Source organism: Centropristis striata, chromosome 13, assembly GCF_030273125.1.
Source record: "Centropristis striata isolate RG_2023a ecotype Rhode Island chromosome 13, C.striata_1.0, whole genome shotgun sequence".
Taxonomy (NCBI): Eukaryota; Metazoa; Chordata; class Actinopteri; order Perciformes; family Serranidae; genus Centropristis; species Centropristis striata.
The window spans coordinates 37,860,461-37,887,008 of record NC_081529.1 but is presented as its reverse complement, the minus strand read 5'-3'; the positions used below and the strand labels follow the sequence as shown (position 1 = coordinate 37,887,008).

At 40.8% G+C, this 26,548-nt stretch overlaps 1 protein-coding gene across 1 annotated transcript in view; it reads left to right on the top strand.

The window, feature by feature from the left end:
• The window catches only part of slc25a23b (solute carrier family 25 member 23b), a 26,765-nt gene extending 217 nt beyond the window's left edge, over nucleotides 1-26,548 (top strand). Inside the window, exons 2-10 of the mRNA XM_059348153.1 lie at nucleotides 12,434-12,557; nucleotides 13,083-13,170; nucleotides 14,546-14,657; nucleotides 16,278-16,436; nucleotides 18,408-18,560; nucleotides 19,768-19,881; nucleotides 22,178-22,345; nucleotides 23,680-23,830; nucleotides 26,089-26,548. Coding sequence (XP_059204136.1) covers nucleotides 12,434-12,557; nucleotides 13,083-13,170; nucleotides 14,546-14,657; nucleotides 16,278-16,436; nucleotides 18,408-18,560; nucleotides 19,768-19,881; nucleotides 22,178-22,345; nucleotides 23,680-23,830; nucleotides 26,089-26,273 — 1,254 coding nt within the window. The 3' untranslated portion in view covers nucleotides 26,274-26,548. The remainder of the gene's footprint in view (nucleotides 1-12,433; nucleotides 12,558-13,082; nucleotides 13,171-14,545; nucleotides 14,658-16,277; nucleotides 16,437-18,407; nucleotides 18,561-19,767; nucleotides 19,882-22,177; nucleotides 22,346-23,679; nucleotides 23,831-26,088) is intronic.

The window sequence follows — 26,548 nt, the reverse complement described above, 5'->3', positions numbered from 1 at the left end:
CCTGCAGCTGATGGAGGCTCCAGTCAGCTCTAACTGAGTTATCTCTACACATGAACTCCTTCATGTCTGGTTCATCTGGTGACTCAGGTTCACATTTAAATGTTTTCATTCAGAGAAATAATGATACAAACATTAAAGTAAGGACAAAAACCAAGTGAAAACCAGAGTAAGTGCAGTCACAACACTGGTAAATATTCACATTTAAACATAAAACCAAACTAGACCTGGTCTTGTATTTCTTCATTGTGTTCAATAGTGAAGACAAGATTAATAGATATTATGAGTTTATTTCATAGGGGAATTATTATCTATAGCAATGAAGTAAAAAAAAGTGAGATAAAATGATATTAAGACTAAAATATAACATTACTTTCTAATATTAAGTCTAAAATAGACAAATCTTTGAATAGAGTTGTTAAACACATTTATAACAAAATCAATCTGAAAATGTTTATTGACTGAAAACTAAATATAAAAGCTGAAAGAAGACAACAACATTATAGTTCATGCTCTCTGTTTATCATCACTATTAGAACCTAGAAGAAGGCATTTATATATATATATATACATATGCATATATATATATATATATCAGTAGTTTAATTACACAAATATACAAATACCCCTGGATATAGATTGTACAGTAACATTTTACATTATATTAAGAAATAATTCAAATGAAACTGTGTGTTTCAGTTCCATTCTAGAGGACCTCAGGTATTTTCTCACAGACTTTTGACTGTGGAAACATAATAAAACTCCTCTGGATATTTACTGTACATGTGAAAGTTAGTACTTCTCTCTGCAAATACAAATGTATTTAACTACTTTAATCTCTGCACATATTTAATTGCAGTTGAACTACTAGCAGACTGCTGCAGAATGTAGTTTAATGACATGTTTACTCCAACACTTCCTCCTCATTATCATTAAAGTGGCTCTAGTAGAGGCTCTGTGTGCCCTGGGGACCAGACTATCTGGGGACCAGACTATCTGGGGACCAGACTATCTGGGGACCAGACTATCTGGGGACCAGACTATCTGGGGACCAGACTATTGCCTGGACAGTCTAGTCCACTAGTTTCCTGTCAGGACTTTGACTCGAGGTAATAATTGACTGTTGAAAGGTGCGCTAAGGTAGAACGGAACTGTCCCGAGGGTTTGGGTTGAGGTTTGATCTGCAGTGTGACCATGAGATCATAACTCTGATATCAGTGTGTTTAAAGTTGTGTTTTATGAATAATATTCCAGAGCTTTGATGTTACTCTGACATTCAGTGAAGTTGCTGGTTGCCGTGACAGTCCAACAACAACTCTGACATTTTTAAAAATCAAGCAAAGAAGCTGGGCTCCAAATCAAACACAACAAAACCGTTAAAAATAGAGCTCCACTTTGTATTCAGGCCTAGCAACAGAGTTCCTGAAGTTTAGTCACCTGGATGTGAAAAAACACTGCAAGAACATGAAGCTCACCAAGTATTCTCTTCTTCTATCAACCAATAGTATCTTAATTATCTTGTTCTGAGTATAATTTACCTACTGACCATAGCTTTATGTGCTTTTTTAATTATTAGTATTATTATTATGTGCTTATTTAATTATCTTATTGTGTAAAGACTTGTTTTTAGGATTGAAATTTACCTAAAATATTGGCTCCAGTTGAGAGTTTTAGTTGCATGGAGTTTAAATGTTATTTCTTACTGTAAGTATTTTCTACCACCAGTATCTACCCACAGATACTGGAATGAGGAAAAACAAAACGTGCTCGTTTCAAGTATTTCTGGCTTATTTTAATGTTACTACAGTCGGGCTTTTCAAGCCACAATTGCTCAAAAATAATTATATTTGGATTTATTTCAAGCTATCATTGTTTTTCTAGATATTTTTTACTTATTTAAAGAATTATTACACTGCAAATTATTTGTTTCTTACCAAGATAAAAAAAATATTTAGATTTAGAAGTGTTAGATAATTTATCTGGTTTAAAGAGTTAATGTCAGCAGCTGGTCATAAACATCATGATGTTAAATTAACAGCATCACTAACTGTGCACAGAGTGTCTGGTGCTTGTTGTAAACAAACAGAGATCGCTAAGTGAACACCTCCTGCAGCAGCAGCACATACACACTGTACTGCTACAGAGCTTACTGTTAGCCTGTTAGCACATACACACTGTACTGCTACAGAGCTAACTGTTAGCCTGTTAGCACATACACACTGTACTGCTACAGAGCTAACTGTTAGCCTGTTAGCACATACACACTGTACTGCTACAGAGCTAACTGTTAGCCTGTTAGCACATACACACTGTACTGCTACAGAGCTAACTGTTAGCCTGTTAGCACATACACACTGTACTGCTACAGAGCTAACTGTTAGCCTGTTAGCACATACACACTGTACTGCTACAGAGCTAACTGTTAGCCTGTTAGCACATACACACTGTACTGCTACAGAGCTAACTGTTAGCCTGTTAGCACATACACACTGTACTGCTACAGAGCTAACTGTTAGCCTGTTAGCACATACACACTGTACTGCTACAGAGCTAACTGTTAGCCTGTTAGCACATACACACTGTACTGCTACAGAGCTAACTGTTAGCCTGTTAGCACATACACACTGTACTGCTACAGAGCTAACTGTTAGCCTGTTAGCAATCTGCAGACTGGACGCTAAGGGGTCAACATCCCTTCTGGCTCTGCAGCTGGGAGAGACTGCTGCAGGAGGACTGTGCCGCTTCGACTCGTTCTTACTCTTCTTAACGAGCCTCCGGCCCCCGCGGCTCGTTAAGAAGAGCCTCCGGCCCCCGCGGCTCGTTAAGAAGAGTCAGAACGAGTCTCCAAAAGTCTCCAATAACACCAGAAAAAGTCTCTGGATTTGTCTCCAGTCGCTTTTTTTGAAAAATAGTCTCTAAGGGGGTCTGAAAAGTCACTAAATATAGCAACAAAGTTGCTAAGTTGCCAACACTGCTTCACCACCGTCCAGTACTACGTCACATCCTGCTTATCGTTCTATCCAATCAGCAACCAGGCTGTTTAAGGGGAGAAACACGGCCGCTAGGACGGCTCGTATTCAGATTAGGGGCGTTTCAGAGAGTGAGACCCTCATTCTGGGTGTTGGTCTGTAGTGGAGACAGCCTTCATAACAATGTCAGGGATGTATTTTTGTGTATTTCATGCTGATAAAATACATGATTGAAAGTCTGTTTCTGCTGCATCAGCAACCCTCCAGTCAACCAGTAGCCTCTTCTAATGTTTATCAATTATACAAATACATACAGTTATCATTATCAAAGACAAATTGTGATCAAGGACTTTTAGGATAGCAATATCTGCTATCTCACAACAACAGACATGTGTTTCTTGGCTACACTGTAAAAAAATGTTTGTAGAAATGACAGTAAAACTTGTCAATTCAGAAATAGGTCATAAAATCAAACATTGTATATCACCGTAGCAGATACTTTTAATTACTGTAAATCAAAGAATAGCACAAAACTTTAAATTCTACTGTCATACACTGTAGAAAACACACAATTTTGCTGTAACAATATAACATTTTCATGTGAAATTAATGGAGAAATACCATGATGACACAATTATCCTAAAAGTAATGGGATTATTCAGTATAAATTACAGATTTTGCTGATATTCAGATTTACATACGCTCACTCTGGCAACCCCAGCTGCTGGTATTTTACCGTAAATTAAACAGATTATTTTTTTACAGTGTAAAGCACAGAGAAGCTCTTTCCTGTATCAGTTGAAGAGTTACTCCAGCTTTTCTCATGGCTATCAACTAAAGCTGCTGTTTTCCACTCCAGCTGAGACGCTGTTCAATAAAGCATGAGAGGCTGAGGACGGTGTGTGTGTTACAGCAGTGTTCATACCACCGGACGCAGGAAAAACTCTTGTTCCACTCCAGTATTTCAACTCTTGATTCAGGCTTTTAAACCAAGTTTCAAGGCTGAAATGTTGCACAAATGCAAGCAAAGCAGGAAAAGAAACTGTCAGGCCGGCTCAAAGCAGAGCAGGTGCACTTAAAGTCTCTTTATTCACAAAAACAGAAAGAGAAATCCTCAACAGAGTGAAAAACAAAGAGCTGAAAAAACTCCTGAAACTGAGCTGAGATACAAATAACGAAAAATCGCTCCTAAAGGAGGAAAAACAGAGGAAGCCTAACTACACTAATAAACTAACAAGTCCGGATCTATGAAACGGGGAAATATATCTAATCTAAAAAAGGGAAAACTAAGAAAAGAAACCTCTAACAAACTAAAGGCGCTCCAAAAGGGAGGAACCAAACCTGACGGGGAAAATTAAAAAAACTACAAAACACACCGATTAACCTGGAAAAGAGACAAAAGGATTAAAAAAAAAACAAACAGAAAACAAAGCGGCTATCTAGAAAAACTATGGAACAAAATCCTAGCGCTTGGAGCACATGGAGGGAAGGGAGCACCAGGTGAACACAATCAGTGATCAGACAATCAGAGTAACGAGTTACTATTTCAAAATAAAACAGGAAATAACAAGACCAGAACACAAAATAAGACACCACCTCACCGAGTTGTGACAGAAAAGAAGGATGGAACTTGGATCCCAAAATGTATAATTTAGACCTATCTCATAATTTGGACTTTCTATATCATAATTCACTTTTTTATTATCTTAGACTTTTAAAAAAACTATTTTTGTTTGAAGTTTTACTGCCTCAGGATTCTGTGAGGAAGTCAAACATTCGGCCTCGTAGTTTGGATTTAGTAACAACATTTGACTACAAAACTGGCGAGACAGTGTGAACAATGCAGGACCCTGAAACTAAAGAAGCTAAATGGAATTCATCCATCATTTAGCATACATTCAGATCTAATATGATGATAATAATAATATAAATGTACACAGAAGGTCTGCCTGTGTTCTTCCTCTACACACTGATATAAAACAATCAGTCAGAAATCACCTCCTGCAGGTCAGTGACTAATCACTGTGTCCTGGTTCTAACACCATATAAAGACCAGCTGTCCCAGTTTACAGGGAATCAAACCCTCTGATGAATATTTCAACAACGTCTGTAAAACAAACCTGCTACTGCCCTGTTAATGTTTGTGGAAATTACTAAAACTCTGTCAAATTGCATCAGAAATAGGCCGTAAAATTACACAAAAAAAATTGCATATCACCACAATAGATACTTTTAATTACCGTAAATCGAGGAATAGAACAAAACTTTAGAAAACACACAATTTTACTGTCAAAATATAACAATTTTCATGCAAATTTAATGGAGAAATACCATAATGTCACGAGGACAAGGAAGAACATCAACAACACTAAAATCCAAAGAACATTCAATTTACTGCCATTTAGTTTAAACAAGTAATATTAAAAAGTGAAATAAAGGGAATTACTAAACTACAGTTTGCTATGCTATGGCTCGCGGACCCTCGGGGGTCCAGGGACCCCAGTTTGAGAACCGCTGCTATAGGGCACTGTGTATTTCATGACAAGGCAGTCCCAAAACCATGCTAGTGGTTTGACTTCCTTATGCTGGGCTTACACCAAACGATTTCCCCAGTCCCAGACTAAAAACTAAAAGTCTTTAGTAAATCTAGGAGTCTTACTGGAGTCACAGCGCTCCGTCATCCCGATCGTTAAGTGTAAGGTAGTAATCTGTTTCATATCAGTCTGTTCCTAGTCTTGGGTTTGGATCATATCAAACGTGTTTGATATTATCTCAAGTCGCAGTGACGTAACACAATCAACAACCAATAAATGAGCGGTTCAGACCGGCAGTAAAACCACTTATCATCACAGTATCATCACAATAATGTTAGTAAGCTCAGTCCTAAATACAAATATAGAGATGTAATATATTTACGGCCACAAGTGGGATTTTGGGGGCTGTTTCATAGTAAAAAGAATAGTAAGCAGACCCAGTTAAAATGTATAAATAAATGAATACATAAATAAGTAATAAATAATTGATGATGAATGTGTGATTAACTAAATGAAAGTTGATAGAGCTGATAAGTATAATTATTCAATTAAACAAATAATTAAATAGGACATAAATGTATATCATGAATTATTTTCTACAGTTTCCTTTCCTTTATTCTTCCTTATATCTATTTTACTGTAAAATAGTCAACTTTTCATGTCAGAAAAACAGAAACCCCTTTTCAGCTTTGTGAGGGGCATTTTGTGGCGTCTTCTCTTCTTTTTGTTGCTTTTTTTCAACACAAACCACTGCACACACAAACATTGCATGGTAGGTAAAAAATGCTAAAGGAAATCTAGTTGTAGTCTTGTAAATAGTGACCCTGCAAGATTCACAGTCTTTGTAGAATCTCAGTCTGAGACTAGGCTGGGACTAAAAACTCTCAACACAGCTCACACGCAGATGTGAGCTGATAGTTTTGCAGGAGTCTTTCCAAATCTTTTCAAAGTCTTCTGGTGTATAGGGAGCATTAGTTGGTCCAGCAGACAGAGAGTTATTATCCCGGAGAGGAGGAGTTCAGGAATCATTATGATTAGGCTCGAACAGACAAACTCCCTCCACTTTGAAGCTGCTACACATCCATTCATCCCTCCATGCTGCCGCCATTCTTCCTCACATCACTTATATCTGGAACAGTTCTATCAGTAGTTTCTGAATTATAGGCTTTTATTAACAATTCAATTACTTCAACTTTTAAAAAATGTGTTCAATGGCTCCAAAGTTTTCACTGTTGTCCAGACCTGTGTGTGTGTGTGTGTGTGTGTGTGTGTGTGTGTGTGTGTGTGTGTGTGGTGTAAAGTGCAGGCTGGTCCAAAGCCTCTACCTAACATTTCATAATCATACTTCTTCAAGTAAAACCACTTTTTATGTAACTTCTGTGGCTCACGTCGTCCTCGTAACGACTTCACTATCAGCATTTAGAAAAAAGGGACCAACAACACAAAAAAAGACACAAAATCACCAAAAAAAGACACAAAATCACCAAAAAAAGACACAAAATTACCAAAAAAAGACACAAAATCACCAAAAAAAGACACAAAATCACCAAAAAGACATAAAATGACACACGAAAGATACAAAATTAACAAAAAAGACACAACATTTAAAGCCTCCGCCTAAAACTTGATCATTTCATAGTTCTAAGTTAGTTCTAAAAAAATAATAAACTGATAATAGAAAAAATGTATATGTACATGTATAACATCAACAACAAGTTATAATGAGAATAACAAAAATAACAATATAAAAACAAAAATATGAACATGAGAGAAAGTGTATTTGTGTGTGAATGAGAATGTTAAAACAGCAGTTAAATGTCTTCTGGAACATTTTATAGAGATTTTGATAGATTGATTGATAGTTATTTGGTTTTTGGTGTGTGTGTGTGTGTGTGGAAAGCCTCATACTTTGCAATCATAATGAGTGTGGGTGTGTCTGGTGTCTGTGGACTATAATATTTCATAATAAAACAACATGAAACACAGAGTTGAAGTAAATTAATATTCTGTTATGAGATTAAAGTTGCATAATCACTCTAAATGTATCATGTTTTTATGTTAAATCTGGACCTGTAAAGTAACTAAAGCTGTCAGATAAATGTAGTGGAGTAGAAGTATAAAGTTATATAAAATGGAAATACTCAAGTAAAGTACAAGTATCACAGAATTGTAATGTCACAATCCTAAGAATAAAAGCTTATTATTATTTTTCATTGCAAATTCAAACCTGAAGAGATCTGTGAAGAGAAGAATGACTCCAAGTTAGAAACATGAAGTGACTTGATGTTGAGCTGTTTCTACTGTATGTCATAGCTTTATTATTGTAATATGAGATTTACTGTATTATTATTTCTAGTCAGTCGTATTTACAGCAGTTTGGTGACTTTAGTTGGATAAAAACTGGTTTTGGCTCCAGCCAAACTAGACTCACTTCACTGAAGTGTCATTATTCACAAAGTCTATCATTCTTTCTGACTGGTTCTCACTAAATGAGTTCAAATAAATGCGTGAAGCGTTCTTTGGTCTCTGGAGGACTCTTGTGTTGAAGGTGCTGAGTGTTTCCCAGCAAACAGACCTGAAGTCACACTGAGCTCCACAACAGCACCTTTTATACTAATCCGTCATTATTATGAACTCTGTGGAGACGTTTGTAGGTTTCCTGGTAACAGATGTGACTGAAAACAGAAGCTCTTCAATACAGAAGCAGCCTTCACTGTAGAGCACAGCAAGAGGAACATGAATGAAAAGTGATTTTTCTATTTGACTGGTCGTGTCATACGCTGTTAAATTGTGCAGTTCCTCTTATTCTTCTATCTCACCTCTATTAGAGAGTAGAGATGCTGAAGAGAGAGGGAGCATGACAGAAATATGTCTTTAGTGATCAAATTTTATTTTATTTTAAGGAGAAATACAGATAGCCTAGGTATATTCACCTTAAAAAATAGAGCATACAATATACATTCACATCCATACATGTGCATACATACAGATATACAGATATATACAGTACAGGCCAAAAGTTTGGACACACCTTCTCATTCAATGCGTTTTTCTTTATTTTCATGACTATTTACATTGTAGATTCATCAAAACTATGAATGAACACATGTGGAATTATGTACTTAACAAAAAAGTGTGAAATAACTGAAAACATGTCTTGTATTTTAGATTCCTCAAAGTAACCACCCTTTGCTTACTAGAATATAAGACATGTTTTCAGTTATTTCACACTTTTTTGTTAAGTACATAATTCCACATGTGTTCATTAATAGTTTTGATGAATTTACAATGTAAATAGTCATGAAAATAAAGGAAAAACATTGAATGAGAAGGTGTGTCCAAACTTTTGGCCTGTACTGTATATGAGCAACCGTCTAAAGAAAAATAACAACAAAAGACAAATAAATAGATTAAATAAGTAAGCCCTGGATCCAGATCTCCTGGTCTCAGTCACATTAGACCTGAAACCCACAGAGGAGAGTCAGGGCACTTTCACACCTATCTGGTTTAATCCGGACTTCAGGACTTTTCAGTTTAATCCAAACCTAAATTCCAGGTGTGAAAGGTGCCGCGGACCACGCTCCGCACCAAAGGACCAAAGTTTGGTCCACCAGAAGAGGTGGTCTTGGTCCGGACCAAACCAACCAAGGTCTGAACCTTTTACAGTGTGAAAACAACTTTTTTTATAGTTCGGACCTTCGTAGCAATGACAGGAAGGTTTTTGCCATAACTGTCAGGATTAGAGCCGTTTTCTCGGTGATACAGTTTCTCATGATGAGGAGGTTCATCTAGTGAACACCAAGCTCTCTCACATGTTGCTCATTAAGCTGCTGCTGCTGGTAGCTAAAGACCAGCAGCAGTATCACCACAGGTAAAAGGTGTCTCCTGGGTTCATTTAGTGTAAACACGTTCAGGAAGTAACTCTGAGGTCAGATGGCGGCCGGCCTAACAACGCAGCGTAACCAAAACAAAATGAACCAGGAAGTCCACAGGGAGATGACGTGTCCAGTAGAATTGTCTTGTAAAGTCGTTATTCCTTTTGCAGCGTGAAACCAAAACCAACAGGACCAAATGTAGACAATGGAACAGAACACAGACCTTGGTTCAGACCTTCAGGTGTGAAAACGCCCTGAGGAGGAACCTGGTCCCACAGGAAACAAAAAACATGGCGGACAGTTCTCTCATTTTTAGTGAAAAAAATCAATATTTTGACTTAGTTTCTGCATAAAAATGGATTTTGATCACATTTCTAGCGAGAAATATATGTTTTATTTTCTAAATCTTCACTCAGTGAATGTACATAATCACTTTGTATGTTGGAATAGCCACGGGATATGACTGGCATTAACTTGCATTGTAGCCAAATCCGTGTCAGTTTCACGGAAATTTGAGTGATTCCGTGGCTATTCCACGGATTCCTGTGAGACCAGGTTGCTTAGGAGCCTCTTTTGCTCTGTTGACTCTAGCTGTCAACAACTCCAAGTAAACAATATCTAAATATGTTTAAACCCACGCTCCAAAACAGAGTGGATGTGGAGGTTTCCAACGTGTGGCAACAAGTTGTTTTGCAGCCGTAAATCAAACAGCAACTGTCCTCTGGTCCAGAGTCAAACCAGCCTGGACAAGATCAACGGGGCAGTTTGATCAACCATCTTCCAGAAAAATTCTCTCCCTCTCCACTCTAGTGATGATGTCATCACTCTAGCCTCTCCATAGGGTTACATTGGGGGGATTTTTAGTCGTGTTTTTGCTGAATAATTTGAAACCCGTTTGGTGAAACCCTTAGAGAAGTCACAGCAGACTTGTCATCCATTTGATACCTTTTTAGTGTTTGTGAGTTATGCTAGTTAAATATTCTACACTGGAACTAGACTTCAATCAAGTGTTTTTCTCCCTTCTGAGCACAAGAACTAGTCTCTGTATTCTCTCTCTCTCTCTCTCTCCCTCTCTGTCTCTCTCTCTCTCTCTCTCTCTCTCTCTCTCTCCTTATCAAGAGAGGATAAATTATGTTTGCAGCAGGTAAGATCTGGTTTCCTTCTCAGCTTCCACCAGGAGAACAGTGCCCGTTCTGTCCTTTTCTATTCTCACTCGTGTTTCTGTTGCATTCTCTATTAACCTTTGACCCCTGTCACATCTGTACCGTCTACATCACCAACACACCTTCACCTGTACACCTGCACACCTGTACACCTGTTCACCTGTCCACCTGTCCACCTGTACACCTGTACACCTGTCCACCTGTCTACCTGTCCACCTGTCCACCTGTCTACCTGTACACCTGTACACTTGTCCACTTGTCCACCTGTCCACCTGTCTACCTGTACACCTGTACACTTGTCCACCTGTCCACCTGTACACCTGTCCACCTGTACACCTGTCCACCTGTCTACCTGTACACCTGTCCACCTGTACACCTGTCCACCTGTCTACCTGTCCACCTGTCCACCTGTCTACCTGTACACCTGTACACTTGTCCACCTGTCCACCTGTCCACCTGTACACCTGTCCACCTGTCCACCTTTCCACCTGTCCACTTGTCCACCTGTCCACCTGTCCACCTGTACACCTGTACACCTGTCCACTTGTACACCTGTCCACTTGTCCACCTGTCCACCTGTCCACCTGTCCACCTGTCCACCTGTTCACCTGTCCACCTGTCCACCTGTTCACCTGTCCACCTGTCCACCTGTCCACTTGTCCATCTGTCCACCTGTCCACCTGTCCACCTGTCCACCTGTACACCTGTCCACTTGTCCACCTGTCCACCTGTCCACCTTTACACCTGTCCATCTGTCCACCTGTCCACCTGTACACCTGTTCACCTGTCCACCTGTACACCTGTCCACCTGTCCACCTGTACACTTTTCCACCTGTCCACCTGTCCACTTGTCCACCTGTCCACCTGTCCACTTGTCCACCTGTCCACTTGTCCACCTGTCCACTTGTCCACCTGTCCACCCGCCACCTGTCCACCTGTCCACCTGTCCACTTGTCCACCTGTCCACCCGTCCACCCGTCCACCTGTCCACTTGTCCACCTGTCCACCTGTCCACCTGTTCACCTGTCCACCTGTCCACCTGTCCACTTGTCCATCTGTCCACCTGTCCACCTGTCCACCTGTACACTGTCCACTTGTCCACCTGTCCACCTGTCCACCTGTACACTTGTCCACCTGTCCACCTGTCCACCTGTCCACCTGTACACCTGTTCACCTGTCCACCTGTACACCTGTCCACCTGTCCACCTGTCCACTTGTCCACCTGTCCACCTGTACACCTGTCCACCTGTCCACTTGTCCACCTGTCCACCTGTACACCTGTCCACTTGTCCACCCGCCACCTGTCCACCTGTCCACCTGTCCACTTGTCCACCTGTCCACCCGTCCACCCGTCCACCCGTCTACCCGTCCACTTGTCCACCTGTCCACCTGTCCACTTGTCCACCTGTCCACCTGTACACTTGTCCACCTGTCCACCTGTCCACCTGTACACCTGTCCACCTGTCCACCTGTCCACTTGTCCACCTGTCCACTTGTCCACCTGTCCACCTGTACACTTGTCCACCTGTCCACCTGTACACCTGTCCACCTGTCCACCTGTCCATTTGTCCACTTGTCCACCTGTCCACCTGTCCACTTGTCCACCTGTACACTTGTACACCTGTACACCTGTCCACCTGTACACCTGTCCACTTGTCCACCTGTCCACCTGTACACTTGTCCACCTGTACACCTGTACACCTGTCCACCTGTCCATCTGTCCACTTGTCCACCTGTACACCTGTACACTTGTCCACCTGTCCACCTGTCCACTTGTCCACCTGTACACTTGTCCACCTGTACACCTGTCCACCTGTACACCTGTCCACCTGTCCAGCCTACCTGCTCCCTCCAGTCTGTATCAGTGGACCAGTGAGCGTGTCTCTGCTCCACAGATCGTCCTGGAGAGTGATATCAACCATGACGGTCTTCTGGACTTCCAGGAGTTCTCCCAGTACCTGTGGGCTCATGAGAAGAGGCTGTGGCAGATGTTCCACAGTCTGGACCGCAATAATGACGGTACAACACACAGACCAAGCTTTTTATAGTTAACAAAAACTAACAACGAGACAACTAACGACAGTTTTAAAAAAAAGATAACTGAAACTGTATTTTGTGGTTCCAAAACTAACTAAAACTAACTAAAATTATAGTGAAAATGTCCTTCGTTTTCGTCTTTGTCAACTTTTTTCATCCGTAAACCTTTTTGGTTGATATGAAATCTATTTAATCTATCTGGTTTTATGACTTAATAAACTTATTTTTGGCTGAGATGGATCAGACAAAGGAAATAAAGGAAACATTTATTGTGACCTAATTAATAACTAATTAAAACTAGCAAACTCACTCTAGAAACTCATTAAAACTACCTGAATTTGAAAACAAAAATTGACAACGAAATTAAAACTAAAACTGATGAAAAATCCAAAACTACCATAACCTTCCTGCAGACACACATGTTCTGTGTTACTTTCTGCTACTTAGTTTCCACTGAACACAGGATGCTGTTTACCAAGGTGTTAATATTTCTGTTCTGTTTCAAAGGTCGAATTGATGTTGGGGAGATCCAGCACTCGCTGCACAAGCTTGGTGTGAAGGTGACCATGGAGCAGGCCTCCAGGATCCTGCAGAGGTACACTGTTTCTGAGAGACAAGAAGGAAAGTTAGAGCCAAACCCAACCCAAACTTTAGTCCGTTTTAATCCAACTCTGGTGCGGTTCAGTCTTGTTACTGTTTCCAAACGGACCCTGGTGCAGTTCGATCAGTTCAGTTTCTCTCTGTGGGCTACCACTGAGCTAAAGCTAATTTGTCATTGCGGAATTATCAACACATTGCTCTGAATGGCAGATTGTGGTCAAAGCAGATGGTGGTAGCAGCATCAAGGTGTCTGGTAGCAGCGAACCGGTCATCATTGTTGATGACCTGGAGCCTCAGCAGGAGCTCCTTCTGACCGTTTCTCTACACATTAGTTTGGTGGGAACACCAGAGCAGATTAGAATCAAATGTACTCTGTTTGTGCTCGCTTCCACTTGGCTTTGTTTATTTCCGCATTTACATTCTGTTTTTACAGGTTTATAATGGGGGTTTATTTCAGACGATGTCTCAGAAGGACTTTAACCTCTCTGAACTCACCCCAAACAGAAGTAGCATCACTCTGCAGGGTAACAAACTGTAAATGACTAAATGAAAACCAAATGAAAACATTATATATATATATATATATATATCACTTTAAGACACCAAGACCTAGAGGAACACCATTGAAAGGGTCAGGTCGTGATTGCGTATCAAAAGATTGTCTGGTGAGCACTTCTCTTATAGAAACTGCTCTGAACCTATAATAATAATAACAATAATAATATTCTAGACACTCAAAGACACTTAACAGGCAATAGGGGTGGACAGGACAGGAAGGAAGCGATGGAAGTATTAGCCATCAACCCGTCCGTACATATACATAAACACACATACAATAAACTTCGGATGGAGAAGCGGCTAACATTCTTAGGGAACCCATACAGTCTCTGAACGCTTCACGTCTCTAGTTTGAGGTTGTAAAGTTTCATGAGGCTGTGATTGTCTCAGAGGTGAAATATCACGCCAACGCTCAGACCGTTCCCTGAACCAGCGAGGCTTCAAACATCATCCATGACGTCACTCGCCTTAAGAAACCAGCCTCGATACGCGATTTATAAAAAACTTCCCGGGTTTCTCGGGACGCTCTGAAGCTTCGGCACACTCCGTCCCATCACTAGTCCAAACAGTTGACATGATTGTTGTTTGTTGTGTTATTAGAAATAAACGTAGAACTTAATTGAATTGAAGAGATTGACATCCTGAGTGTGAGGAAGATGAGGTGGAGATACATGAGAAGCTCCTCAACATATCCTGCTGGTGATTGATATTAAATGACTGACTGATCAAATGTGTCACTATCCAAAATATTGCTTGAGCTGTTGAACTTGGTTGATGTGCTGATGGTGTGATTGTAACTGTGTCTCTCCCAGTATGGACAGGGACGGCACCATGACCATCGACTGGAAAGAATGGAGAGATCACTTTCTGTTCAACCCTTTTCACAACATGGAGGAAATAGTCCACTATTGGAAACACTCCCACGTGAGTCTCCAGATTACACTGATAGTAATATTCCAGTTAAAAACAATGACAGCATTTACATTCTTCATGTCTTTAGATGGAGGTTATGTGGTCTTTAGTGGTGTAGTATAAATGGTGGGTGGCAGCGCAGAAGATGAAACCAAACAGTTTATTGGAGCATTTTCCTTTAAAGGAAATTGTGTAAATTCACAATAAAAGGCCATTAGGATAAACCCTCTGAAAACAGATACAGTTGCAAGAAAATGTATGTGAACCCCTTGAAATGACCGGGTTTTCTGCATTTATTTGTCATAAAATATGATCTGATCTGCATCTAAGTCCCAAGTATAGACAAACACAACATGCTTAACCTAAAACCACACAAACAATTATAATATTTCATGTCTTTATTGAGTATATCCATTAAACATTCATAGTGATGGTGGTAAAAATAAGTGAACCCTTTTGCTAATGGCTCCATTAAGAGCTAATTGGAGTCAGGAATTAGCAACCTTGGAGTCCTAATAATGAAACAAACCCTCGGGTTAATGTCAGCTGAAGATCAGGAGAAGTTGGCCAATGCAGCAGGACAATGACCCAAAACATCAAATTGAATCTACTTCAGAATGGCTTCAAAAAAAGTAAATCTGCCTTTTGGAGTGTCCCAGTCGGATCCCAGACCTCAATCCAGTAGAGATGCTGTGGAATGACCTCCAGAGAGCCGTTCACACCAGACATCCTACGAATTTGTCTGAGCTGAAGCAGTTCTAAAAGCAAGAATGGCCCAAAATTCCTTCTGAACGTTGTTCAGGTCTGATCAGCAGCTATCAGAAGCGTTTGGTTGAGGTTATTGCTGCCAAAGGAGGTTCGACCAGTTGTCAAATCAAGGGTTCACTTACTTTTTCCACCAGCACTATGAATGTTTAATGGATGTGTTCCATAAAAACATGAAATATTATAATTGTTTGTGTGGTATTAGGTTGAGTTGGGACTTAGATGCAGATCAGATCACATTTTATGACAAATTAATGCAGAAAACCAGGTCATTTCAAAGGGTTCACATACTTTTCCTTGCCACTGTATATGGTGGGTGGCAGCGCAGAAGATGAAGCCAAACAGTTTATTGGAGTATTTTCCTTTAAAGGGGCTTTCTCTCCCGCTGCTCCCAACCTTTGGAACAATTTACCTTTGCACATCAGGCAGGCCTCCTCACTGTCCGCTTTTAAAAGGAATCTTAAAACCCACTTTTATTCTCTGGCTTTTAACTCAACATGAGCCTTTGCTCTGTTTTATTTTTTTGTTTTTATTTGTTCTTTGTGGTTTTTTAAAATTAAGATTAATTTTAAAATTGAGATTCATTTTAAAACCCACTTTTATTTACTGTTTTTTGTTTTACCCAGCATGAGACTCGCTTTGTTTTAGTTGTTTTTGCTTGTTCTTTGTTTTTATTGTTTTTATTGTTGGTCTGTCCTGCCATGTACAGCACTTTGTATCAGCTAACGCTGTCTTAAAGGGCTCTATAAATAAAGTTGATTTGATTTGATTTGATTTGAAATTGTATTAGTTCACAATAAGAGTCCACTAGGTTGAACCCCCTGAAAACAGACATGGGTTGGCCCATTAATCTCTGATGTTTTGTAGATGTTGGACATCGGGGAACTTCTAACAGTCCCAGATGAGTTCTCGGAGCGGGAGCGGCGGTCCGGTCTGGTGTGGAGGCAGCTGGTTGCCGGAGCGATGGCGGGAGCCGTGTCCCGGACAGGAACCGCTCCTCTGGACCGCCTCAAAGTCTTCCTGCAGGTCGGCCAGTTTACTTCCACTCCCACTGATTTAGTGATGGAGAAAACGGTTTAACCCTCGTTAGTCCTCCTCAGGGGTCTAAAGGACCCCATGACATCAGACTGGTTTTAGGACACGAAGAAATAAATGATTAACAACTCTTTTTTTTTCACCTTTTAAGGCAGCTAATGACCAACACATTGACATATAATTTTCATATTTTTTTCGTTATTATTGGTCAATTTTAGTCAAATATACAAAATTAGGCCTCATTTCAATAGAAAAAAGATCATAAAACCTGATTTTTTAAAACAGCTATAGTGAAGCAATAATTTCTTGATGGGAATGCTATGTAATGAATATTGAAAAAAATCAAGTTTACAGATTAATATTGGTTTTTGATTTCTGTGGAAGACTGAGAAACCATAAGCAAGATGTCTGAGACCAGCTGCTGTAGAAGCGTCCACCTATGGACATGTTTGGAGTTTGCAGCAGCTCTATCCCTCAAAGCTGCTCAAACATTCACTGATGCTTGGTTACAGAAACGAAACAAAGTGGGCAGTGGAGGTGGGCGGCTGCAGCAGAGCAGCTCTGCTGAAAGCTTCAAATGTCAGTGAGCATGAAGGTAACAGATGATGACGGACATTAATCAGCAGCACTCTGAAACCTCCTACTGCTTTATTATGTTCAGATTCAGGAGTCAGTGAAATAGTCAGTGAGCTGATTTATTATTATTAATTTGTTGATGATTAAAGATTAAAACACGGATATCTGGTTTAGACTCACTGTATATATATATATATATATATATATATATATATATATATATATATATATATATATATATATATATATATATATATAAACAAACAGCAAACAGCCACAGACAGTAAACAGATGAGCTGGTGAAGAAACAGCAGCATTTAACAGATAAAAGATAATTATAATAATTTTTTCTCAGGAGGTAAAGAGCAAACAGAGAGTGACATTCATCAGGTGGGAATGAGATCCAAATGAATTACAATGCTGTTCTTCCTGTTGGAGATATAAATAAATGTCAGCACACTGATTCAACTTTCTATCGACAAAATATTTAAAAATATGATTTTATTATTTTCTGGAACCGCATTGCTCTTTCTTTGTTGTGTTTTATTTCTTGTGTCTAGTTTTGAATTCCCTGTTTTGTCTTGTTTAAACTATTGGCAGCTTAGAAATGAATTAGATGAAATAGATACAAATAAAGTAAGGTAAGATAAAACAAAATACAAATAAAAAACTAAAGTAAATAATAATAACAATAAAAAGTAAAAAAGCTCGATAAAAAAATGAAAATAATAAATAAATAATTAAAAAGTAGTAGCAAATAACTAAAAGAGAAGATGTTGTAACACTAAGATGCATGAGCAGAGAAATATTTTAAAAATGGTTCCAGTAAAAGCCAAATTAAAAAGAAAAGTCTTCAGTCTGCTCTCAAAGACCTGAGCGTCTCTGAGGGCCTCAGGTCCCCCTGAGGGTCCCCCAGAAGACCTGAGGGTCCTCCAGGAGACCTGAGGGTCCTCCAGAAGACCTGAGGGTCCTCCAGGAGACCTGAGGGTCCTCCAGGAGACCTGAGGGTCCCCCAGAAGACCTGAGGGTCCTCCAGGAGACCTGAGGGTCCTCCAGAAGACCTGAGGGTCCCCCAGAAGACCTGAGGGTCCCCCAGAAGACCTGAGGGTCCTCCAGGAGACCTGAGGGTCCTCCAGAAGACCTGAGGGTCCTCCAGGAGACCTGTGGGTCCTCCAGAAGACCTGAGGGTCCTCCAGGAGACCTGAGGGTCCTCCAGAAGACCTGAGGGTCCCCCAGGGTTTACAGGATAAAGTAAACCAGATAAACAGGCTGGACTAAGACCATGAAGAGATTCATAAACCAGTAACAGAATCTTAAAATCTATTCTGTTTCCCCATTTTTCTGGAGTCCCTGCAACTGGTTGTAATGTGTTGTGTGTGTGTGCAGGTCCATGGCTCCTCGTCTCGGGGGATGAACCTGTGGTCTGGGTTGAGGGGGATGATCCATGAAGGAGGCCTCGTCTCTCTCTGGAGGGGAAACGGCATCAACGTCCTCAAGATCGCTCCTGAATCTGCCATCAAGTTTATGGCCTATGAACAGGTCAGTGCCTCCAGTTAGTCAGTGGAAATCTGTCTGATTGGATTAATATTGTTACTGTTCAGGAGATTGTATAGTACACAATAGAGTGTACTAAATATAATGATGTCATATGAAACTAGGAGCTCTAAGGAATCTGTAGAGCCCAAGCATGTCGGGAAGTTGTTGAAGAAACGCTGCAAAGTTAGGCTATTGTGGCGATGTTTAAAGCGGTCATGTGACCTCTGACATCATGCTGTCTGAATGAAACAGGCTGTCCTCTTTACATACATGTTTACTTTATGCTGATAACATGCAGTTTAATGCAAAAACAACATGTTTCTCATGTAGTGCCGCCTACTGTATGTGAATATCGGCTATCTGGAGCTCAGAGTATAAAATGAGCTGCTGGGACCTCCAGGACCACAATAAGAGGGTTTCTTCTCAGCAGTTTGTGGAACAGAAGTGCTCCTCATCCAATCGCTGAAAATACAGAAATCTCCTAAATGACCAAAGTTTTTGAAGCCAAATCTCAGCATGGATTCTTCTCTGTTGTTCCAAAGGTCTTTTTATGTTGATGTGATATTCTGGAGGGTTTTTATCACCATTTTATCCATTCTACATATGAATGAAATTACATTATTCAGCACCAAATGTGTGCAACAAATGGTATCAACCCAAAAACTGCTGCATCAACTTGTGGGAGCCAGTTGAACCTGGACTTTAGAAACCATAAACTAATGTTATTAACCCTTTATTCACCATAATAAGCTTCAATAAATAAATAATTGTTCCATTAAGTCATTCTTATTAGGTGTTTTTGACCAGAACAACTCAACACACAGTGCTGAGCTTCATCTTAGATTAATCTTCAGGTTCACCACCACCAGATGATGTCAACCTCTTCTATGAGGCATTTATCCTTGACCTGCTATCTCCCCCTAAACACCCACTGGCCACAACCACCAGAAAGCTCTTTGAATAGTACCAGGTTATTGTTAGCAGATAGATTAGTGGTTGCTTCTTTTACATCAATATAAATGATTGTTATTTAGGTTACTGACGGTTATTCTGTCTCCGATAGTGAATATATCTCACGTCAGGGTGTTCAAATCCTGTGTGACTATACCTTTATCACTACCGTCTGTCCTGCTGCATCACTCTTCTGGTCCTCCAACTTCTTCTTCATGACTCATGCCTGACCCTCCTCCTGGGCCTGTTGTTCCTCCAGATCAAGTGGCTGATCCGAGGGAGTAAAGAGGGAGGCGGTCTGCGGGTCCAAGAGAGGTTCATCGCTGGTTCTCTGGCAGGAGCTACAGCCCAGACCATCATCTACCCCATGGAGGTCAGTCTGAACTCTCTGGAAGCTTCACAGGAACATCATTTGTGAGTTTCTTGCCACTGTTAGTGCAGATTAACAAGTTTTAAATCAATGCAAATCAAGTTGTGAGGCAGACGGGCTTCTTTATCAAGAGCAATGTCACACAACTCAGCACCATGGGAGACAGACCAGTTCTCATTTTCATTGTTCATTTAGTAAGTATTAAAGTTTATTGATATAGCACTTTTCACAGATCAAATCACAAAGTGCTGTACAGAAGATAAAAAGAAAGAAATAAGATTATGACATAAGATTGATATGATATTTATTTTCTCGAGGGTTAGGGTCAAGGTTATTATAGTTAATGAAAACTAACAAAACTGTATTTTGTGGTTCCAAAACTAACTAAAACTAACTAAAATTATAGTGAAAATGTCCTTCGTTTTTGTCTTTGTCAACTTTTTTCATCCGTAAACCTTTTTGGTTGATATGAAATCTATTTCATCTATCTGGTTTTATGACTTAATAACCTTATTGGGGCTGAGATGGATCAGACAAAGGAAATAAAGGAAACATTTATTGTGACCTTATTGAATCTGGACCCAACAAATACCCCATTACAAAAAAAAATATAACTAATAAAAAATAACACTAAAACTAAGCGTTTTACAAAAAATAAAAACTAATTAAAACTAGCAAACTCACTCTAAAAACTCATTAAAACTAACTGGATTTGAAAAGAAAAAATCACAACGAAATTAAAACTAAAACTAATGAAAAATCCAGAACTAGTACTTTGGTACTTGTGTAAATTTCTACCTAGCGTCTGTGTTTGGAGACAGAACAGGTGAACAGAGTTAGCTGGCTAGTTGAGAGTTAGCTTCTTACTGAGGACACCTGAACTTCAGGTGAGCTGGTTAATAAGTTGCTATAAGTCATCTTTGTTCTGACTTAGCCTGGCTAACACCAGACTATTCTCAAATGAGGTCTAGTCTGGCAACAAGCAATGTATTTCTCCGTAGAGGAGGTGTGGTTTACGATCCTCCAGAGCCGTTTATTGGGCGCTTAGAATGTCTATCAAAGCGTCTGTAGGTAGCTCTTAGCCAATCAGATCAGTTATACCAGATGACGTAGTAGAGCAACAGAGATGGATGTTTGTTGTGTGTGTGTCTGTGAGAGAGTGTTGCTGCTGCTTTGCTTCTCCAGTTCTCGCTTTCTGCAAGATTATTTATTTTCACGCTTTATTCCCCCTCATGTCATTCAGCCACACATCCACTGATTTTATGGGCAATAAACAAGCTGCTGGGGGTCTCTGGGGGCTCCGCTGTCCCCCGGCTCGGAGCCAGATCACCGCCGGTGATCTGGCTCCGAAGACATTCTAGACATTGATAGACATTCTAAGCGCCCAATAAACGGCTCTGGAGGATCGTAAACCACACCTCCTCTACGGAGAAATCCATTGCTCGTTGCCAGACTAGACCTCATTTGAGAATAGTCTGGTGTTAGCCAGGCTAAGTCAGAACAAAGATGACTTATAGCAACTTATTAATCAGCTCACCTGAAGTTCAGGTGTCCTCAGTAAGAAGGCAGCAGGCTGGCTCTCAACTAGCCAGCTAACTCTGTTCACCTGTTCTGTCTCCAAACACAGACGCTAGGTAGAAATTTACACAAGTATCAAAGTACTAGTTCTGGATTTTTCATTAGTTTTAGTTTTAATTTCGGAGCCAGATCACCGCCGGTGATCTGGCTCCGAGCCGGGGGACAGCGGAGCCCCCAGAGACCTTTCGCCTTTCAACTTTGGCTCTAAACTATTTAAAACACCATCTACAGCTAAAGAGAGTTTCGCGTCTGCAGCAGCCATGTTGGATCCGTAAGAAAACTACAAGCTTCCGTCTGTCCAGTAGTACGCGTCATCGTCTCACCGTCCCTCCCCGCTCTGTGATTGGATCCTAAAACAGGGCTAAGAAACCTCCCTGGTTTCCAGACTGGATGGAGGTTCGAAATTAAATTTGAGCGCACAAGGCAGTCTGGGTACACCAGGCTAGTTCTGACTTGTAAAGGGCTTGAACTGCACTGTGCTGTCTCCCTTTGACCAGTGGCTCCTTGTGGCTTATAGAAACCTTCTGTTTGGGAAGTGAACATTTATTGGTGTAGACAATCTGTCCCACAATGGTGAGATCTATGTCTGATCTGAAGTCAATGACTTTCTATTTTCCACCTCAGATGAAGAGCAAACATGGGGATGAGAAGCAGAACATTAATAGATGGAGAATGTCCTCATGATGTCATTAATAATCTCTAGTTCCTGTCTGTTGTCCAGGTGCTGAAGACTCGTCTGACATTAAGGAAGACGGGACAGTACTCCGGTATGGCAGATTGTGCCAGACAGATCGTGATGACGGAGGGAGTGAGAGCTTTCTACCGAGGCTACCTGCCCAACACGCTGGGCATCATCCCCTACGCCGGCATCGACCTGGCCGTCTACGAGGCCAGTCTGCTTTTACACTAGCAATGAGCTGTTGGGGAAACTAGAACAAGAACTATCAAAAGTCTTCTGGTTTGTTGAAAAAATACCAAGCAGTGGTGGAATGTAACTAAGTACATTTACTCAAGTACTGGACTTAAGTACAATTATGAGGTTCTCTTACTTTACTTGAGTATTTCCATTTAATGTAACTTTCTACTTCTACTTCACTACATTAATCTGACAGCTTCAGTTACTTTACAGGTCCAGATTTAACATAAAAACATGAGACATTTAAAGCGATAACTCATGTTTATATGAATGCATCAATAATAATAATATAATAACATATATTTAGAATATCTAAAACAATCTGAGTGGGTCCATTCTGCATAACGAGTACTTTTACTTTTGATACTTTAAGTACATTTTGATGCTGATACTTTTGTACTTTTACTTCAGTAAAACCAAAATTTACCAAAAATTACCAAAGACGAGGTAAAAAAAACAAAATATTTTAAAAAATTACCTTAAAAAAGCCATAGAAGTTCCAAAAAATATGTAAAAAGACAACATTTTAAAAAAATTACAAGAAATTATTAAAATGACCAAAAAATACACAAAATTACAAAAAATACACAAAAAAAAATACAAAATTTTTACTTCTGCTTCACTACATTTAGAGACAAATATTGAACTTTTTACTTCACTACATTAATCTGACAGCTTCAGTTACTTTACAGGTCGAGATTTAACATAAAAACATGAGACATTTAAAGCGATAACTCATGTTTATATAAATGCATCAATAATAATAATATAATAACATATATTTAGAATATCTAAAACAATCTGAGTGGGTCCATTCTGCATAACAAGTACTTTTACTTTTGATACTTTAAGTACAGTTTGATGCTGATACTTTTGTACTTTTACTTCAGTAAAACCAAAATTTACCAAAAATTACCAAAGACGAGGTAAAATAACCAAAAGATTTTTAAAAATTACCTTAAAAAAAGCCATAGAAGTTCCAAAAAATATGTAAAAAGACAGCATTTAAAAAAAATTACAAAAATTAAAAAAAATAATTAAAATGACCAAAAAAGACACAAAATTACAAAAAATACACAAAAAAAAATAAAAATGTTTTACTTCTACTTCACTACATTTAGAGACAAATATTGAACTTTTTACTCCACTACATTTATCTGACAGCTTCAGTTACTTTACAGGAAGAGATTTAACATGTAAAATTCATATAAAACTCACATTAAACTTTCATATCAAGGTGGCCACAATTGGCCCGCGGGCCGCCAGTTTGAGACCCCTGGTTTACCCCATGTTTTGTCCCCCTCCAGACCCTGAAGAACGCCTGGCTCCAGAGGTACTGCGTGAACACAGCCGATCCTGGAGTCCTGGTCCTGCTGGGCTGTGGGACCGTGTCCAGTACCTGTGGCCAGCTGGCCTCTTACCCCCTCGCTCTCATCAGGACCAGGATGCAGGCACAAGGTGAGATATTCTACCAGTGTGTTCATATACAGGCTGGATCCTAAAGTCCAGGAGGGATCCTCAGACGGCTGAATCTGAAGGATCAGACCAGGATCCTCCAGAGGACAGAGTCCTCTCAGAGCGCTTACATGCAAGGTTTAATCCAGCTATACTTAAAAATCCATATTGGCGTCTAATAGGACTTCTGTCCTTGTCCCGGTTCACATGCAACTGATAAACTCTAGTAACTGACGTGAACGTGTCCTCCTCCTCACCACTGGGGGGCGATATGTGTCGTTTCAGACGGTTAGCATGGATCCTTTTAGTTCAACACTGATAATAACTAATGTGACCGGCTACTGGCCAGGTTTCTTGGATGTTTTTGTTCGGGTTTCGTACGCCAGAACGGGCTGTTGGGGGGCGGAGCATGTAGAGCAGGGGTCTCAAACTGGCGGCCCGCGGGCCAATTGTGGCCCTCGTGACGATATTTGGTGGCCCCCACCTTGATATGAAAGTTTAATGTGAGTTTTATATGAATGGCACTTTACCGTGTTGTGTGTGGAAGGTCCCTTTAATTACTTTTTTTTGTAATTTTGTGTTTTTAAAAAAATAATAATTTTGTCTCTTTTTTGTAATTTTGTGTCTTTCTTTGTCATTTTGTGCTTTTTTGTAATTCTGTCTTTTTTTGGTCATTTTGTTTCTTTTTTAAGCAATTTAGTTTATTTTCTGTCATTTTGTCTATTTTGTAATTTTGTGTCTTTTTTTGGTCATGTTGATACTGCCTCCAGTGGCCCCCAGGTCATTAGAGTTTGAGACCCCTGCTGTAGAGCATGCGTACATGCGTTGTTTGTCATACATGCCACCAAGGGAGGATCCTTCCTTGGTAGGATCCTTCCTTGGTAGGATCCTACCAAGGAAGGATCCTCCCTTGGTAGGATCCCACCAAGGAAGGATCCCACCAAGGAAGGATCCTACCAAGGAAGGATCCCACCAAGGGAGGATCCCACCAAGGAAGAATCCTACCAAGGGAGGATCCCACAAAGGAAGGATCCTACCAAGTAAGGATCCTACCAAGGGAGGATCCCACAAAGGAAGGATCCTACCAAGGAAGGATCCCACCAAGGAAGGATCCTACCAAGGAAGGATCCTACCAAGGAAGGATCCTACCAAGGAAGGATCCCACCAAGGAAGGATCCTACCAAGGGAGGATCCTACCAAGGAAGGATCCTACCAAGGAAGGATCCCACAAAGGAAGAATCCTACCAAGGAAGGATCCTCCCTTGGTAGGATCCCACCAAGGAAGGATCCCACCAAGGGAGGATCCCACCAAGGAAGGATCCTACCAAGGAAGGATCCCACAAAGGAAGAATCCTACCAAGGAAGGATCCTACCAAGGGAGGATCCCACAAAGGAAGGATCCTACCAAGGGAGGATCCCACAAAGGAAGGATCCTACCAAGGAAGGATCCCACCAAGGAAGGATCCTACCAAGGAAGGATCCTACCAAGGGAGGATCCTACCAAGGAAGGATCCTACCAAGGGAGGATCCCACAAAGGGAGGATCCTACCAAGGAAGGATCCTACCAAGGAAGGATCCCACAAAGGAAGAATCCTACCAAGGAAGGATCCTCCCTTGGTAGGATCCCACCAAGGAAGGATCCCACCAAGGGAGGATCCCACCAAGGAAGGATCCTACCAAGGAAGGATCCCACAAAGGAAGAATCCTACCAAGGAAGGATCCTACCAAGGGAGGATCCCACAAAGGAAGGATCCTACCAAGGGAGGATCCCACAAAGGAAGGATCCTACCAAGGAAGGATCCCACCAAGGAAGGATCCTACCAAGGAAGGATCCTACCAAGGGAGGATCCTACCAAGGAAGGATCCTACCAAGGGAGGATCCCACAAAGGGAGGATCCTACCAAGGAAGGATCCTACCAAGGGAGGATCCCACAAAGGGAGGATCCTACCAAGGAAGGATCCTACCAAGGAAGGATCCTACCAAGGAAGGATCCTACCAAGGAAGGATTCTACCAAGGGAGGATCCCACAAAGGGAGGATCCTACCAAGGGAGGATCCCACAAAGGGAGGATCCTACCAAGGAAGGATCCTACCAAGGGAGGATCCTACCAAGGAAGGATCCTACCAAGGAAGGATTCTACCAAGGGAGGATCCCACAAAGGGAGGATCCTACCAAGGGAGGATCCCACAAAGGAAGGATCCTACCAAGGAAGGATCCTACCAGTGATCCAGCACTAACCCAATGGTTCCTGTGTTGTCAGCTGTGACTGAGGGCCAGCCCAAGCTGACCATGCTGGGCCAGTTTAAATACATCATCTCCCATGAAGGAGTCCTGGGTCTGTACCGAGGAATCACCCCCAACTTCCTGAAAGTCATCCCAGCCGTCAGCATCTCATACGTGGTCTACGAACACATGAAGAAGATCCTCGGGGTGGGCTACTACTGACACAAAGAGGAGGATGGATGGATGAAGGACAGAGAGGCCAAAGGCTTCAGAAGAAGAGAAGAAATGATGAAGATCGTCAGATGACGAGGAGAGAGATGGAAGGAGTCGTTCTGCTGATGCTGCACCTCCTGTTGAGGAGGTTCAGGCTTCTGTAGCTTGTGGCTAGTTTACAGGTAGATCATATAATGTTTGTCCTTTCTGAAACCATCATACTACAGACAGAACGGACAAACATTGATATGATCTACCTGCAAACTGATAAAAAGGTGTTTAGT